Genomic DNA, 15,054 nt, shown 5'->3' with positions numbered 1-15,054 from the left:
CCGTGACCAAAGTTTTTATTTATATGATATAGCCACCTACGATACCTCCTATTCCTACTTCACTAGGGTTTGCCCTCAACAGTCGCCATTTGTCCTAACCCTGGTTAAGTGTTCTACCCTGGACCCTTGGATCGTTGATGCTTTTATCCCCTTTTCCACGGTCAGGATTCTTTCTATGAAAGTCGTGCAGATGCTTGGATTTGTCATCATACGGAACCTTGGGTAGTAGATGCTTTATCCCTTTTCGACGGTCAGGATTCTTTATATGAAAGTCGTGCAGGAAGGAATAATTAATTGGTTTTAAAAAGAAGATATTCGATTTTATTTCCCCAAAAACACTTTGAAAACGGGATTCCGTTTGGAAAATAAAAAAGGGACTGAAATGACCGTTGATGTGACCTTTTTAAATGTGTATTTACTGCTTTTATTGGGGTTTAAGTTCCTTCATTTGTCTTTTAGTGGACGTGGCTCAGATGGGTTAGGCCCGTATTTTTTCCCTCTCCTAGCAGTGCTCTTTGGAAGTGACATATTCCCCCCTTTTTCTTCCTGGGGCCACCTCCCTCCGTATGTAAGACTAATACCCTAGAAAGGGGTGCGGCGAGGAATCTACCACTTCCCCACATAAGGGTGCAATTTGGGTGGGTTTTTTTTTTTTTTTTGATAGGCAAGCTGGGGTTAAGGCGGACCCCGACCAGAATATATTAAAAGGAAAAGAATTTACAATCTATGATAACAGGTTCCAACGGAATCCTGCTCGATCAACATGATGAGATCTTGGGGGATGGCCATAGCCTCTATGTCCACCCCCTTACATGGGCAATCAGCTTTAGATAAAAAATCTGCCGGTTGGTTCGCTTCCCTCCAAACATGAGTAACTTTCCAATTTTCAAATCTCCCAAGAGACGATAGAATTCTGTTTCTTAGAGGTTTAACCCGCCACGGACATTCATAACCACCATTAAGAATCTCCACCGCCACTTGAGAATCTGCTTCAACCCAAATATTACTTATCCTTTTAGATAGAGCCAGCATTAACCCCTGCAAAATGGCCTCCATTTCGAGCATGTGAATTGGTTTAATCTCCCCCCTTATCGAAAATAAACCAATCGGCTTTCCACCATCATCACGAAGAATTCCTCCAATACCAGCACTTCCATCAGCAATAGAGGCATCCGAGTTTAATTTGGTAACGTTCTCCTCTGGTTTTTCCCAATAACACACCTGCTGCACCTTATCTACATCAAACAGAGAGCATTTAAATAAATTTGCAAACCTCAAATTTCGAATGGAGAGTTCATCCGGAAGCTTCAAAAACCGAACTCTGTCTCTGATATGAGCAAGAATCCGCCTAAGAATTGATTGCTTGTGGTTGTGAGGTTCTCCATGAATGCGGCCATTACGTTCACCCCAGATATAGTATATTGCCGCCCCAAAGGCCACTCTCATTGCAGTAGCACACTGCCCCTTCCCTCGAAAATGCGATCTGATCCATTCCTCCTCTTCAAGAATCAGCTTCTTTGGACGCCTTCTATAGTTGAAACGCCATAATATCGATCTCCAAATCCATGCCGAAAAGGAACACCTAAAGAATAAATGGTGCACATCTTCTCTCTCCGAATTACATAAAGCACATCTGGTCTCTCTTGAAGCCCCGAGAAAGATGAGTCTATCTCTGGTAGGAAGGCGATTTTGAATGGCCTGCCAAACAGTAAAGCTATGCTTAGGGATATGGCCTTTAAACCAAATAGAAGAAGTCCAGATCACTTTTGGTCTCTGAGTCCGGATCGAATTCCAAGCAGATTTCAGAGTAAGCTTGCCATGAGATTCAGGTTTCCACACTGGAAAGTTGCCATCTGTGTCAATCAGGGCAGATGATATCAACTGATTGATTGCTTCCACCTCTGAACTATTAGTACTTTCCTCCCATAACCCTTCCTCCATTAGTTGCCTGATAGAAGTATGAGTAGGGATCGAGATGATGCGAGGATCATTAAAGTTCCGGGTATACATCATCCCCAAGGGATGCCAAGGTTGATTCCAAAAGTCAACTCCCTCCCCATTGCTTATCGAATAGCAAATATGGTTTTTTGCTTCTTCCCTCGCTTGGAGAATGTCTCTAGCCCCCCCTGATGGATTAGAAGGGATCTTAATACTCCAAAAGTTTTTTCCTCTAACATATTTCAGAAGAAACCATTTCGCCCAGAGACTTTCATTGTTGCTGATCACCCTCCATAAACTTTTGATTTGAAGGGCCTTGCTGACTTCAAAAATACTTCGAATTCCAATTCCTCCTTCTTCCTTAGGAGAGCACACTTGAACCCAGCTTATAGTGTGGAGAGACTTTGCAAGTGAAGGTCCTGCCCAAATGAAGTCTCTGAAAATTCTGTCAATCTCATTGAGAGTCCCCATCGGCAGGGAGAAAACTGTGGACCAGTAGATACTGAAAGCATTCAACACAGTCTTTACTAGCTCAATTCTTCCAGCACGAGATAATAACTTATTTGCCCAAGAAGAGATCCTCCCTCTGATTTTAGAAATTAGAGGGATGCAATCAGAACTCGTCAACCTGGAAGTTATGAGTGGAAGGCCCAGATATTTCATGGGGAAGGTTCCTTCCTCCATTTGCAACACTCTTCTAATATGATTTTTAAGCCTGTGGCTGCATCCAGCAAACATCACCTCCGATTTCCCAACATTAGCCTCCAAACCTGTGCACTCTCTAAACCTGCTAAGGCAGCTCATAATCTGATTAGCATTCTCAACAGTTGCATCTGCAAACAACATAACATCATCAGCATAAAACAAATGAGTTATCCACATATTGCCCTTGGAAAATGGGGTGGTGAGACGACCCATTTGCCCAGCTTCATCTAAAATACAGGAGAGGATATCCATAACAAAGCAGAATAAAAGAGGAGATAGGGGATCCCCTTGTCTGATACCGTTGGTTGCTTTAAAGTACCCCCTTGGGCTGCCATTAACCATAACAGAGAAGGATGGAGTAGTGATACACTGTTTCACCCACCCACACCATTTTTCATTGAAGCCCAATCTTGCCATGTACCCAAGGATAGCCTCATGAGATACATTGTCATATGCTTTCCGGAGATCAATTTTCACACACACAGCAGGTTTGGCTTTTTTCCTATGGAAATTATGAAGCAAATCTTGAGTCAGGAGAATATTATCTTGAATTGATCTGCCTTTAATGAAAGCAGATTGATACGGCCCAATGATTTTATTCATCACATTTCTGATCCTATTTGCCATCAGCTTCGTTATGACCTTATAGGAAAAATTACACAAGGATATGGGACGAAACATATCCGGAGAAGAGGCATCAGTACACTTTGGGACTAGAGTAATGTTGGTAGCATTAGCTTCAGCTAACAGGATCCCCTGCTTAAAGAAATGTTGGATAGCATTTACCACATCTGGGCCTATACAATACCAAAAGCTTTTAAAAAAATCGCCATTAAACCCATCTGGTCCAGGCGCCTTGTTGCCATCCATATCAAAAATGATCGATTTGATTTCCTCCTTCAGCACAGGTCTGGTAATAAATTCAGCTTCCTCCATGGTCAATCTCTTTGTAGGATGGGGGAGAAGGGAAACCTCACCTTGTCTACCTGTATTCAAAAGATTCTTGAAGTAGGATACAATGATCTCCTCAATCTTAAGCGGATCCGTTGTCAAAATACCATCTGCATCCCGAAGCCCCATTATACAGTTACGATTCCTTTGGGCATTCATGACAGAATGGAAGTAAGCTGAATTGGTGTCACCTAAATTTAGCCATTGAACGCGAGCATTCTGACGAAACATTGATTCTTCGATTCTCGCAACTTTAAAATACTTCTCTTTAAGAGTAGATTCCTTGTTCCGGAGATCCACATCCGTAGGGGTAGCGGCAAGATCTCTTTGAACATCATCCAGTTCTTTCTTCACAAAAGGCAGAATTCGATCAATTCTCCCAAAGGTATCCTCATTCCAAACCTTAATATGTGCTTTCACATTCTTAAGCTTTTGAGTTAGACGGAACATAGGATTCCCCTTGCATTTCACTTCCCACGCTCTCTCAACAATTTCAAAAAGAGATGTATCTTGAAGCCAGGCACTATAGAATCTGAACTGATTTCTAAACACTCTGTTCTTCTCCATTATATTGATTATAATGGGAGAATGATCAGAAGTTCCAGGGTAACGATAGATGGCATGCGAGTCCGTGAACAGATTCAGCCATTCAGTGTTGATTAGAGTTCTATCCAACCTTCGTAGCTTAATCTCACCATTTTTAGCACTATTGTTCCACGACATAGTTTGCCCAAAGCATCTGAGGTCATGAAGAGCACCATTCTGGATACAATTGTTAAATTCTTCCATCTCCCTTCTATTCGGATCCGCTCCCCCATGCCTTTCATTATCGAAACGAATAACATTAAAGTCTCCTGAAACAACCCAGGGGCTCCTAGTAGAAGATGCAATGTTCCCAAGGGCCTCCCATAACTGTCTTCTTTCAGTAGCACAATTAGCTGCATAAACAAAAGTAACAAGGATGGTCACATTCTGCTGAATGAATTTAACTTCCGTATGAATATGCTGCCTAGAATCACTCAACACATTCACATTAACTTGGCTTCCGTCCCATATAACCCAAATTCTGCCTTTATCAGTATGGGAATAGTTTGCATAGAATTCCCAATTCATGTAGATATTCCCAGCATAAGGAATCAGCTTATCCTGATAAGCCTTCGTTTCAAGAAGCCCAAAAACAGGAGTTTTCTCCCGGTTGATAAGATCGTGAATTTCATCTCGCCGGGTTGACGAACACAAGCCCCTAACATTCCAAATTCCCATCTTCATCATTATGGATTTGTATGGAAGTGTTAGCACATTGTAGATCTACAATGTGATCTCTATTCTCGCTCAGATAGTCTTGACATTGTCTGGGTTCCTCCAATTGGTTCTGATTTGCAGGATCTTCACTACCCTCATTTCCCATTTCATCCAAAATAGCATACGGATTTGATACTTCAATATCTATAGGCTGTAGTATCGAAGTAATATTAGATTGCTCCAGAGTTCTAGTCTCTGGTCGCGAATCCGGGTGGGTTCAACTTGAGCTTTTGCTAAAAAATTATTTGAGATAGACCCGAATCCGAACTCAACCTAATTAGCCTCTTTGTCCTCTTTGACACGAAATCTTTTTTTATGGTTGTCCTACATGGCCAGCAACTCAACCAAAATTCTCAAATTTCTACTGGAATTGCACCCTTAGGCTCTGTTCACTTCTTTTCCTTGGTGCTATTTTCCCTGAAAAACAGACTCTTTCTTCCCTGACAAGACCTTGACAAGACAGAATTTCTGTTTTCACTTCTTTTCCAGGGAAAACTATTATCAGATGTGGAATTTCTTATTTAAAAGCTAAAAATGAAGTGGAAAATAACTTTTTCCTTGTTACTTGAGATTTGCTTTCCGATTAAATATATCGGAAAGAGGCTTTCCAGGGAAAACGAAGCCTTTTCCTCTAGATTCCTTTTTCTTCTGCCATGTCACCTGGAAAGGAAAGGAATCCTTTCTGGGGAAAAGAAGTGAACAGAGCCTAAGGTGACATGGCAAAAGGAAAAGGAATCCAGGGAAACTGTCAAGGAAAATGTTTCGTTTTCCTTGGGCTTCTCTTTCCGATATATTTAATCGGAAACCAAATCTCGAGTAACAGGGAAAAAGTCAATTTCCACATCATTTTCAAGTTCTAAATAAGAAATTCCACATCTGACAATATTGTTCCCTGAAAAAAGAAGTGAACACAGAAGTTCTGTCTTGTCAAGGTCTTGTCAGGGAAAAAAAAGGTTGTTTTGTTTTCCGGAGAAAACAGCACCAGGAAAAAGAAGTGGACAGAGCCTTAGTTAAAGGCATGATTCACACTCACAGTGGGAGGGTCATCTCAGTGAATGATGAGATGTGTTCCTCTCAAATGGATTTGGCCATTTTCGCTCCACCATCTAGAAAATAATCATTTCAACTGCGTGCAATAATTGGCCATTGCAATATGCCAAATGTTTTGAAGACAATGGTCATCAAAAGAGAGATGATATGGGGATGGTAGACACATATTCTTTGTGCCTGATCCAACAATGATGTGGTGATATTCCTTATACTCTACTAGCATGCCCCTCAAACGTGTGTGGATTTAAAATTGTTATATAGCAGATTACAATAAAAATGCCACACTAATAAGGGAAATGATATAACTTCCCCTTTTGATTACTTGGGACACCCAGTAGCAGTGTACGTGGCAATCAGCCCCATTGAGTCCTTCTGACGTGAAGTATATCAGCCCCTCTGCAGCCATTGATAACTGGGTGTCCCAAGTAATCGAAAGGGGCGGATTTATCACTTCCCCACTAATAAATGTAAGTAGAATCTGTTTGATTTGATGGACACTATCGAAGTTTGATCCATCGAATATTGTGATTGATTTGTGTGGTCCTTGATGCAAAAGGGGGTGATGCATGCAGAATGAGCTGCGATGTGCCATGTGGATGCCATCGGGACCTTTCATCTAATCTGATCAGACAGACACGCACAAGTCTGACTTATTGCCATTGACCCCAACTTCAATAGATCTTAAACTCTATTTGTTTTGGATTTTGAGAACTGAGTTCTGATTTCCAAAATTGTTTATTGGACTCAAATTTACATCTAATTTTGAGTCCAATAATCAGTTTTGGACTCAACACAGTTCTCAAAAAGAGTGCTGCTACTGAAAATAGATGCTTAATCGAGAGTGGAATCGGACAAATCCCTACACCCCACAAGGCATAGGGAGGCATTGTTTTGCCATTTTAAGAAAAACCGAGAAAAGAGCTAAGATAAAGGCAATTAGCTCTTAACATGTGAAGAGGCTATTTCCTAGTTCCATACTCGGTTACCATATCATTATTCTTCTCAAAATCCAAAACAAACAGCGCCTTTGCATTTTGAGAATTGATTTTGAGGACAAAACTGATTGTAGGGAGAGGAACAAAGGTCATGTTGGATTGCAGGAAAGCTTTCCAGAAATTCCAACTTTTCCATTGTTCGATTACATGTGAAACAAAGTAACATGAACCACCACAGTTCAAAATTTTACTAAAATTTTAATAGAATGGTATCCCTCTCCATAAGTTATAACTGTGTCATTTCCCTTTAAATTATGGAATCGAAAAAATTTCCACTAGCAAATTAGGGTAATCTTATGGATGAGAATTTGGTATGTTGCAAATCCATCTAGAGTTCCGCATTAGTTAGAGGTGCAACTTGGGCAGGTCGTCCCGAGCTTTCGCTAAAATTTGAATGGGAATCAACCGAAACCAGACCCAATTTTATGGTTAAAGCACCACTTGAATTCCCAAAGAAATTGAATTCCTCTATCCACATGGCAGTTTGGTGAAAATGTCCAATGGGGGCACCCTAGTAGCCGGGCACCTTTCATTTTCGAATCCCTTTGAAGGGTGCCCTTGCCACTTATCTACAAGGGGGGCCCTATTGGTCCTCAACAAAGTGTACTTATTGTTCCTTTAATTTTATATTTGCCTGCGACATTTTCATAATTTTACATGCCCTTATAAATAAACTTTGTTGAGATGGACCAATGGGAGCGCCCTTCTAGCAGCTTTTTGCAAGGGCGCCCTTCAGATTATCATTCCTCATGTAAATATGTATTCCAAAAAAGGCATTTAGTCTCTATTTACGTAGTCCTAATCATGTGTGTAAACATAATCCAATGATTAGCCTAATGTGAAGCTGACTGAAATTTCCTTCTCAAAGTTCTCTCTCATGCATTGCTTTGTACAAAATACTCTACCTTTTCATCTTTAGCCAATTGGAAACAATATTTGGCAAACTTAGTTTCTATAGTTTACTTCAAACCTGAGCAAACTGAGATAACAATGAGGATACATTCGATGATAGCTAAAACACTGATTTTTTTTTAATGTCTTGGAACATGACAAGTTCATGTGTTTTGATTCTTACCCGAAAAGCATGTCACTTCCTGTTTGTGTTGTAAAAGGAGTTGCACATTGTCCTTCCACCAACGAATCTCTATTTCTTTCTCATGAAGCTTGCGTTCTGCATATTGCAAAGAAGACTCCAGTTCTTCTATCTGCTCTTGCTGTCTTGTTTGAAGAAGCACATGCAGCCTTCTCTCAAGTTCATTAGGAGGAACTCCATAACACTCTCCGGTACCAACTTCTGGAGGGTCATCTTTTTCTTCACAAAATGGAACAAAGCTTATAGGAGTAGAATTCTCAGCAACCATCTGTGATTTTTAAGAGTCAGAATTATAAGACATTATTAGGAAGAATATAGGTAAATGAACACATGTAGTATATTTCAACGGTAAAGACTGATCAGATGGGTGCAATACAGTTATATGTTTAATTCAATTCATCATACAGGAAGGGTATGCAATCTTAATCAATACTATTATTATCAGAAAAAATTAGTCAGCTGAGCTAGTGAGAAATCCCCACTCACATGTGAAAGTGACAGTAACTGTGAGGGTAACTTGGAAGAGAAGTTGGATTATTCAGCAACTGAAGCACCCATACCACACCACTCAATAAAATTCCTCTCTGCTGCTTAATGCAATCCAACAGCAATATTTATGATGATTCCAGAAATAAAAACACAAGAATTTGTATGTTGATTGGTCCGACCCCAACTAGTTTTGGGACAAAGGCTTAGTTGAGTTGAGTTGTTGTATGTTGATTGGCCTAATTGACCCTTTAATATAAAATCAGAAGGATCATATAAACTTCTGGACAATAATCTAGTCGGATAACACAACAAGAAGTAGAAAATCATCTCTCAGCTTGCTGCAAATCATAAGATGATATTCAAAGAGAATTGAATTTCAAAGGACCAATTAGATATTGTAAGATAATTAAACAGGTGAAATGAAATGGGAATCAAAATAAGGCCACTGAATCAACTTGACTAAGAGAGACAGAAACACACGTGGCATCAAATTACCTTAACTAAGATTTTAAGAATTTACTATGCTTCATCAGATTCAGTAAGCTATGATGAAAAGGTAAGTAGGTTTTAGAAAAGGAAATCCTAGGAAGCAAACTATGTTCAATCAATCCCACTTTCAAGATCTTATAATAAACAACAATACAAGAAGATGATCTTTCAATCCACAAATTAAATCTGTAACAAGAAGTGTGAATTCCTATCCACAAGTAGGTCTCCTAATCTTTGAAACCTTCAAAAGACATGATTATCAAGTATCAACATTGATGAATTAAGGGAATATGGGAATTGCAGAGCAGTATTCAATTAGCACATTTTGATCATTGATATATCTTTTTTAACTACGAAGGCAAGAGATGAGGCTCTACGATATTGTTTGAGATGTTAGATATATTTTGACGGCAAGCTTGGACACTAAGAGATCACTCAATGCTATCTGATAATGATTTGGAAGATTATTGATGTGCTAGTGTGTGTTGAGAATATTGAATAGAGCACATTCGTGGGAGGATAACTCCACACTGAAGGGAACTTATCAGGGGCCGACTTTGGTGTAATTAAATGGCAATTCTAAACCTAGTATTGTAAGAAAAATTAGATCAACACTTAGCAACCAATAAATGGATATGTTTTCTAGCACAGGTTGCGGATAGCTTGTGCAAAATTAGAAATTTCTTATATTACGATATGACTAATCCAGAGCAAGGCTTGAAAGGAAAGATTGGGAAGGTTCCCCACCACCAAGTTAATCAAAGACAATTAATTAGTCCATTTGAATGCATGTTACTGCAAACAAGTGAGAATGAAGAAAATTAAAGTTGTAGAATTTTTACTTTTTCTACATCACAAAGCACAACAGAGGAAATGAAATAAGGAAATTGCTCATGGAACACTGCATCAGAAATAATGACGGTCAAAAGAAATTGGTATGGAAATCTGAATGACACAAGATATCTGATCAAATAGAATAAAGGGAAGAGAAAGAGGGAAACTTATTTGATTAAATTTTAAATGAATTTGGGCTGTCCAAACTGCAAAGAATAGAATAACACGGTGGGTTCGGTTATTTTTTCACACACACAAACAGATATAAATGGCACATCATAAATAAGGCGAGTACCCAATATTTAAAGGCTCGGACTCCGACTAGCAGCCAAGATATAACAGAATGGACTCAGGGTAGTAGATGGGTCACTCTGGGAGTTTTTAAACAGTGAGTGTACCCTTCAAAAGGCAAAGCACAAATAATAAATTGGGACAGGAGAGAATACCATTTAACCTGTTTTGCCAATGGATTTCATGTGCATGGAATCAACAATCAATTCAAATCCAACTGCCTGATTTGGTGATAAAAACTGTATATAGGTTTCATTCCCAATCCTCGATACATCATAGATATCAGTCCCATGAAAGAAAGATTCAGTAAAATGTGGACACAAGAAATGATTGTACAAAATGTTTTGTTTGAAGAGAATGTGCATGACGAGCCATCTAAACTTGAAAAAAGTGTATCTACACAACATCCCTCCATTTTGAGAACTCTCTAGCATAAGGTCCAACATACTTCTACATTTACATATACAAGAATTCAAAATCCCATCTGAGTATAGATGTACAGGTATTCAATAGATTAGGCTGGTTATTCTTTGCCTAATTATGGAATGAAACACATAAGGTATGCAGTTATGCCAATCTATCACAACAAAAATTATTATCGACCTGTGGATATAGGGAGGGCATACTAGAAGGGCCACAAGGACAAAAAAAAGCCATTTGAGATCAACATATCAATGCATTTGTTACATACCTCCATGAATTGTTGGTGTGGAAGTTCCGAATTTTCCGCATCCATGCTGAGCTGCAGACGTTCTAATTCAGCTTCAAGTTCCGCTTCCATCTCATCTATTCTTATAAGCTTTGCAATCTCAGAAGTGGAATCAAACTCAAAATACCGATCACATTCCACAGCAGACTGTGCCTGTAGTAAATTGTCAGATGAACTATGATTTTTCACAGAAAGATGGTTCTTTGTGGTTTCAACACCATGCCAATCTGAAGAAGAACAAGCTAGACTGTTGGTTGTATTGGAAGACTCAGAAATAACATCCTTCCTGTGCATTTTATTTTTCATGTCTTTAAGCAGCGTTTCCATTTCCGTTCGAAGCTCTATCATTTTACTTAATTCATTTTTACTATTGACAACTAGAAAAACCAGACCAACACCAACGCCAAAATTTAAAGAGGCCTCCTCCAGATATCTTCCTGAAAACAATAGAAATAACACTGATAAACAAAAAATAAATCTAAGCAAAGAAGTATCTTTCTGGAAGAGCAGAAACAAGAAATACTAGATAAAAGTTAATAAGCTGCGATGTATGACTAATATCAAGAAAACACTCTGAATCCAACAAAAACAAAAGTTTCCCAGCAAAACTTTCACACTAAATTATGTGAGAATGGCAGGGGGATTTCCTAAGTCATTTCAAAAATTGTGGAAAAGGAAGAAAACACATAAAGCAGATGTCATAACTTCTGTTGGATACCCCATTACAAAAACTCTAGCTAGCCCTAATGAGAACATGAAGTGAATTACTCTCCAAATAGAGAAGCTTATGGAACAAACATAAGGTAGTTTCCGAAGGTACCAAACTTGATAGCCACTCCCATAGTTACCGGAAACTTCCTAGTTGGATGGGAAGTTCGCTTCCCCAGAAACTCGCTTCTCCGGAAACTCGCTTTGGAAGCTAAGTTCTTCTCGCTTTCCAAATTTAGGAGAACCTTCTCAGACGCTTCCTACGTGTTTCCTCCTAATTAAGAGTCCGCTTCCTATTTAAGTGATTATTTCTTCCGAAAAGAATGTTTTCTCATTTTGATAATATTAAAAGAGTACTTAAAAAAAAAAAAGAGTGCATTTAAAATTTGACAACTCAACTTAAAGTTTCAAATAAAATTGCGTAGATGTTCCTCTAAAAACTTAACATTAAATATGCATGAATAAATTATGTGAAACCGTAAATTCCTATAATTTATAATTCTAATTAGTCACGAAGTCTTATTTTGTACTTGCAATCCTTACCTATATTAACTCTTCCTTCCTAACCTACTGCAATCCTACTCTTTCTATGTACTTCTCATTTGCTTCCAGTGAGGCTACTTACATGTTTCTTCAAAGACACTTCCCATGCATTTTCTTTTTTGCTTTTGTTAGAACTTTTTCACTTCCAGCATTTTCTGTTTCTTAACCCGTCGCTTCCTGTATTGCTTCACAAGCTCACTTCCCAGTCTGGAAACTATGGTTGCTACTAAAGATGGTTTGAGATCAAATTTAACTTAGGGCTGTCCCATCCATATTCTAAGGGGCCATTTGGATACGCGGATTTTAGAATCAAGGTTTTAGTTTGAAAACAGTGTAAAAGAGAGCTCACGATCAAGCTGGTGTATGGTGTCTTGACAGCGTTTCTTGGATATTAAGTAAGAAATCCAAGTTTTCTCTTTCCCATCCTGAGATTTCTAAAACCTGGAAACAGGGGACAATCTCCTGCTCTCTTTCTGTCGGAAAGAAGGGCAAGAAATCAGAAAACGACGGCTGGTCTCTTTCTTCTCTCGTCTCTCATCTACAATTTTGAGGAAATCCAAGATTCTAAAATCCGTGTATCAACAACGGCCCCTAATTGTGTTTCCTTGATCTTTCCTGCTGGATAAAACTTGGAACATATAAATATTCTATTAAAATACTTACACCTTTTGGAGCTACTAAAGTTGTTTATCTTCATCCATTACAACTTGATCACCAAAGAAACAAAAAATGTGTAGACAGCATCTTGAAGGAAAAACCAATTAAGAAATGACTTGGAACACAAAATCAATTCTATGAACATGGAAACAAGTAAGAAAAAGCAAATGATATGACAGTTGAGAAGTTTCACCTGATGAAAGATCTGTCTGGGTCGATTTTGAACAAGTAGACGACTGTTCATCCTTCATTCCACTTATTGAACCCAGAATTGATTCATTTCCCAACTCCCCTTTCTGTATGCAAGTAGCTCTCGGCGAATTCCCACACTTTCCTTTCTGGAACTTTCTCTGACCCTCCAAATCCAACTCAGCCTCATTCACTGGAGCAATCTGGGCAAGAGATCCCACAACAGTATCATTCCTCTCACTGATCCCGTGAAATTCGTCCTTATCGCCATATCTCTTCCTTGAAGAGGCTGCGGATATCAATGTGTGACGGTTTGTGTTCGATGATCTAAAAGATGCAATCAATCGAGAGAGTACCAAGCGTGGTGAAGACAAGGGATCCCATCCACCACATCCTACTCCTCTTCCACCTTTCTTCTTTATCTTGTCTTTGCTCTCTTCAAGGATATCTACAATTCTCATCTCCTCTTCTACTACCACACCAACATTAGATTCTCCACCCAAGCAGAACCCTCTCCTCTCTTTCAGTGACGACATGTTCGAATCTCTAGAGTGTGCCACAACAATAAAGGAAACTCATATGTCAAAAATCAAAAATCAAAAATTAAAGGGAAATGTCATCAACACTATTGTATTTTGATGGGGGCACTCTCACTTTATTCAAAGTAAGGTATGGCCCGCACCATAGGATGATCCAAACCGTCCATTAGATGGGCCACAGCCTGAATAGGTTGTGCCCCAATAATCATTTCCATAGGTTGATCCTAACCCTCCAATCTGAATGTTAGAGGGTTTATCCTAACCCTCTATAGACCGAGGGTTAGGATCCACCTATGGATATAATTTTGGGGGCACAACCTATTTAAGATGTGGTCTATCTAGTGGACGGTTTGGATCATCCTATGGTGCGGGTCATACCCTACTTTGAATAAAGTAAGGAGTGCCCTCATCAAAATACAGTAGTGCTGATAACATTTCCCAAATTAAAATGACCCAAATGTTGATTTCCTTATCTATATAATGGAGTTTTCAAATTTTGCTATTCGGAAGTATCGATTCAATCACGTAAGAATCTGTGAATGTTTGGAAAACGATATGAAGAGTGGCGCTCGTTTGTGTCAGGGAGGTCCCCAACAGCATATTAACATAGGGATTTGCTAGGGACAATAGCAGAAAGGCATTTCGCGGCGGGCTGTTGCATCTGAGAGCACCCACACAGGCTCACTTTTCAGCAGATTTTGTCTTATTCATTTAATTCATCTGAGGTGGTTGCTCTCACATGGAACAGCCAGCCACGAGATGCCTTTCTGGGATGGTCGCTAGCAAATCCAATAAAAATAAACACCAGCAGCATGTTTTGATAATGGGCCGAACATACTTTGTCTTGTATTATTTAATTTGGCTGCTGAGAGCTTAAATAGGGGAATCGTAATAGCCTTTGACAGCTGGTTAATTAGGTTAGATAGTAAAAGACAAGGTAGGTTCCAGCCATTATCAAAACATTACAGTGTGAATATCAGTAACGTTTACTAAACATTCCAATATTACAGTACATGTGGCAACATTAGAATGGCTGTTGTGGAAGATAAAATAAGCAGAAACAACTATCCTGGAAGGCTTATTTCGTCTTTTCACGTGGACTTCCTAAACACTTCCAAACAGAGATAAGTATCTAGCCCAGTCAATTTCTCTTAATAATTTAGCTTTGGAAAACGATATCACCACTACGGTATTTTGATGATCGCACTCCTCACATTATTAAAAAGCACCGTATGGCCCGCACCATAGGATGATCCAAACCGTCCATCAGATGGGGCACAGCCTATTTAGATGGACGGTTTGGATCTCATACCGTACCTCTAAATAGTGTGATCATCATAATACGATGAGTTAGTGCAATTATCAAAACATGAGTGCCAATATCAGTACGGAAGTTCTCCGGCTACCCAACTACAACAAGATGGAGAGTCGGAGGAAGATAACAAGAAGGGTAGAGCAGGGTTTGGAGTTTGGAGCATGTAGGTATGGATCATAAAGAGCCTTCCTTACCTTTGAAGGACGATCGAGCGATTTAGGTCTCACAAAACATCCAAGATTAGAACCCCCGAGACA

General features: G+C 39.3%; 1 protein-coding gene across 1 annotated transcript; it reads right to left on the bottom strand.

Moving 5' to 3' along the window:
* Window positions 1-7,795: 7,795 nt before the first annotated feature.
* Window positions 7,796-13,515, bottom strand: LOC143850763 (uncharacterized). Its single transcript, XM_077360012.1, has 3 exons — window positions 12,948-13,515; window positions 10,829-11,283; window positions 7,796-8,302 (listed from the first exon to the last, which is right to left on the bottom strand). Exons 1-3 carry the CDS (start codon window positions 13,477-13,479, stop codon window positions 7,997-7,999), a joined length of 1,293 nt encoding a protein of 430 aa, XP_077216127.1. The 5' UTR covers window positions 13,480-13,515; the 3' UTR covers window positions 7,796-7,996.
* Window positions 13,516-15,054: the final 1,539 nt, after the last annotated feature.

Source organism: Tasmannia lanceolata, unplaced genomic scaffold, assembly GCF_043159265.1.
Source record: "Tasmannia lanceolata isolate RefF3 unplaced genomic scaffold, GAP_Taslan_0.1 ptg000018l, whole genome shotgun sequence".
Taxonomy (NCBI): Eukaryota; Viridiplantae; Streptophyta; class Magnoliopsida; order Canellales; family Winteraceae; genus Tasmannia; species Tasmannia lanceolata.
The sequence above is the reverse complement of the archived record's forward strand: the minus strand, read 5'-3'. Positions and strand labels throughout refer to the sequence as shown.

What these genes read in the sequence shown, in the direction of transcription:
- LOC143850763 (XM_077360012.1), bottom strand. Translation starts at nt 13,479, where the DNA reads ATGTCGTCACTGAAAGAGAGGAGAGGGTTCTGCTTGGGTGGAGAATCT. An exon ending in CCAGACAGATCTTTCATCAG is followed by an intron (nt 11,284 to 12,947) that starts GTGAAACTTCTC and finishes TATTGTTTTCAG; the next exon opens with GAAGATATCTGGAGGAGGCC. An exon ending in CACACCAACAATTCATGGAG is followed by an intron (nt 8,303 to 10,828) that starts GTATGTAACAAA and finishes TAAAAATCACAG; the next exon opens with ATGGTTGCTGAGAATTCTAC.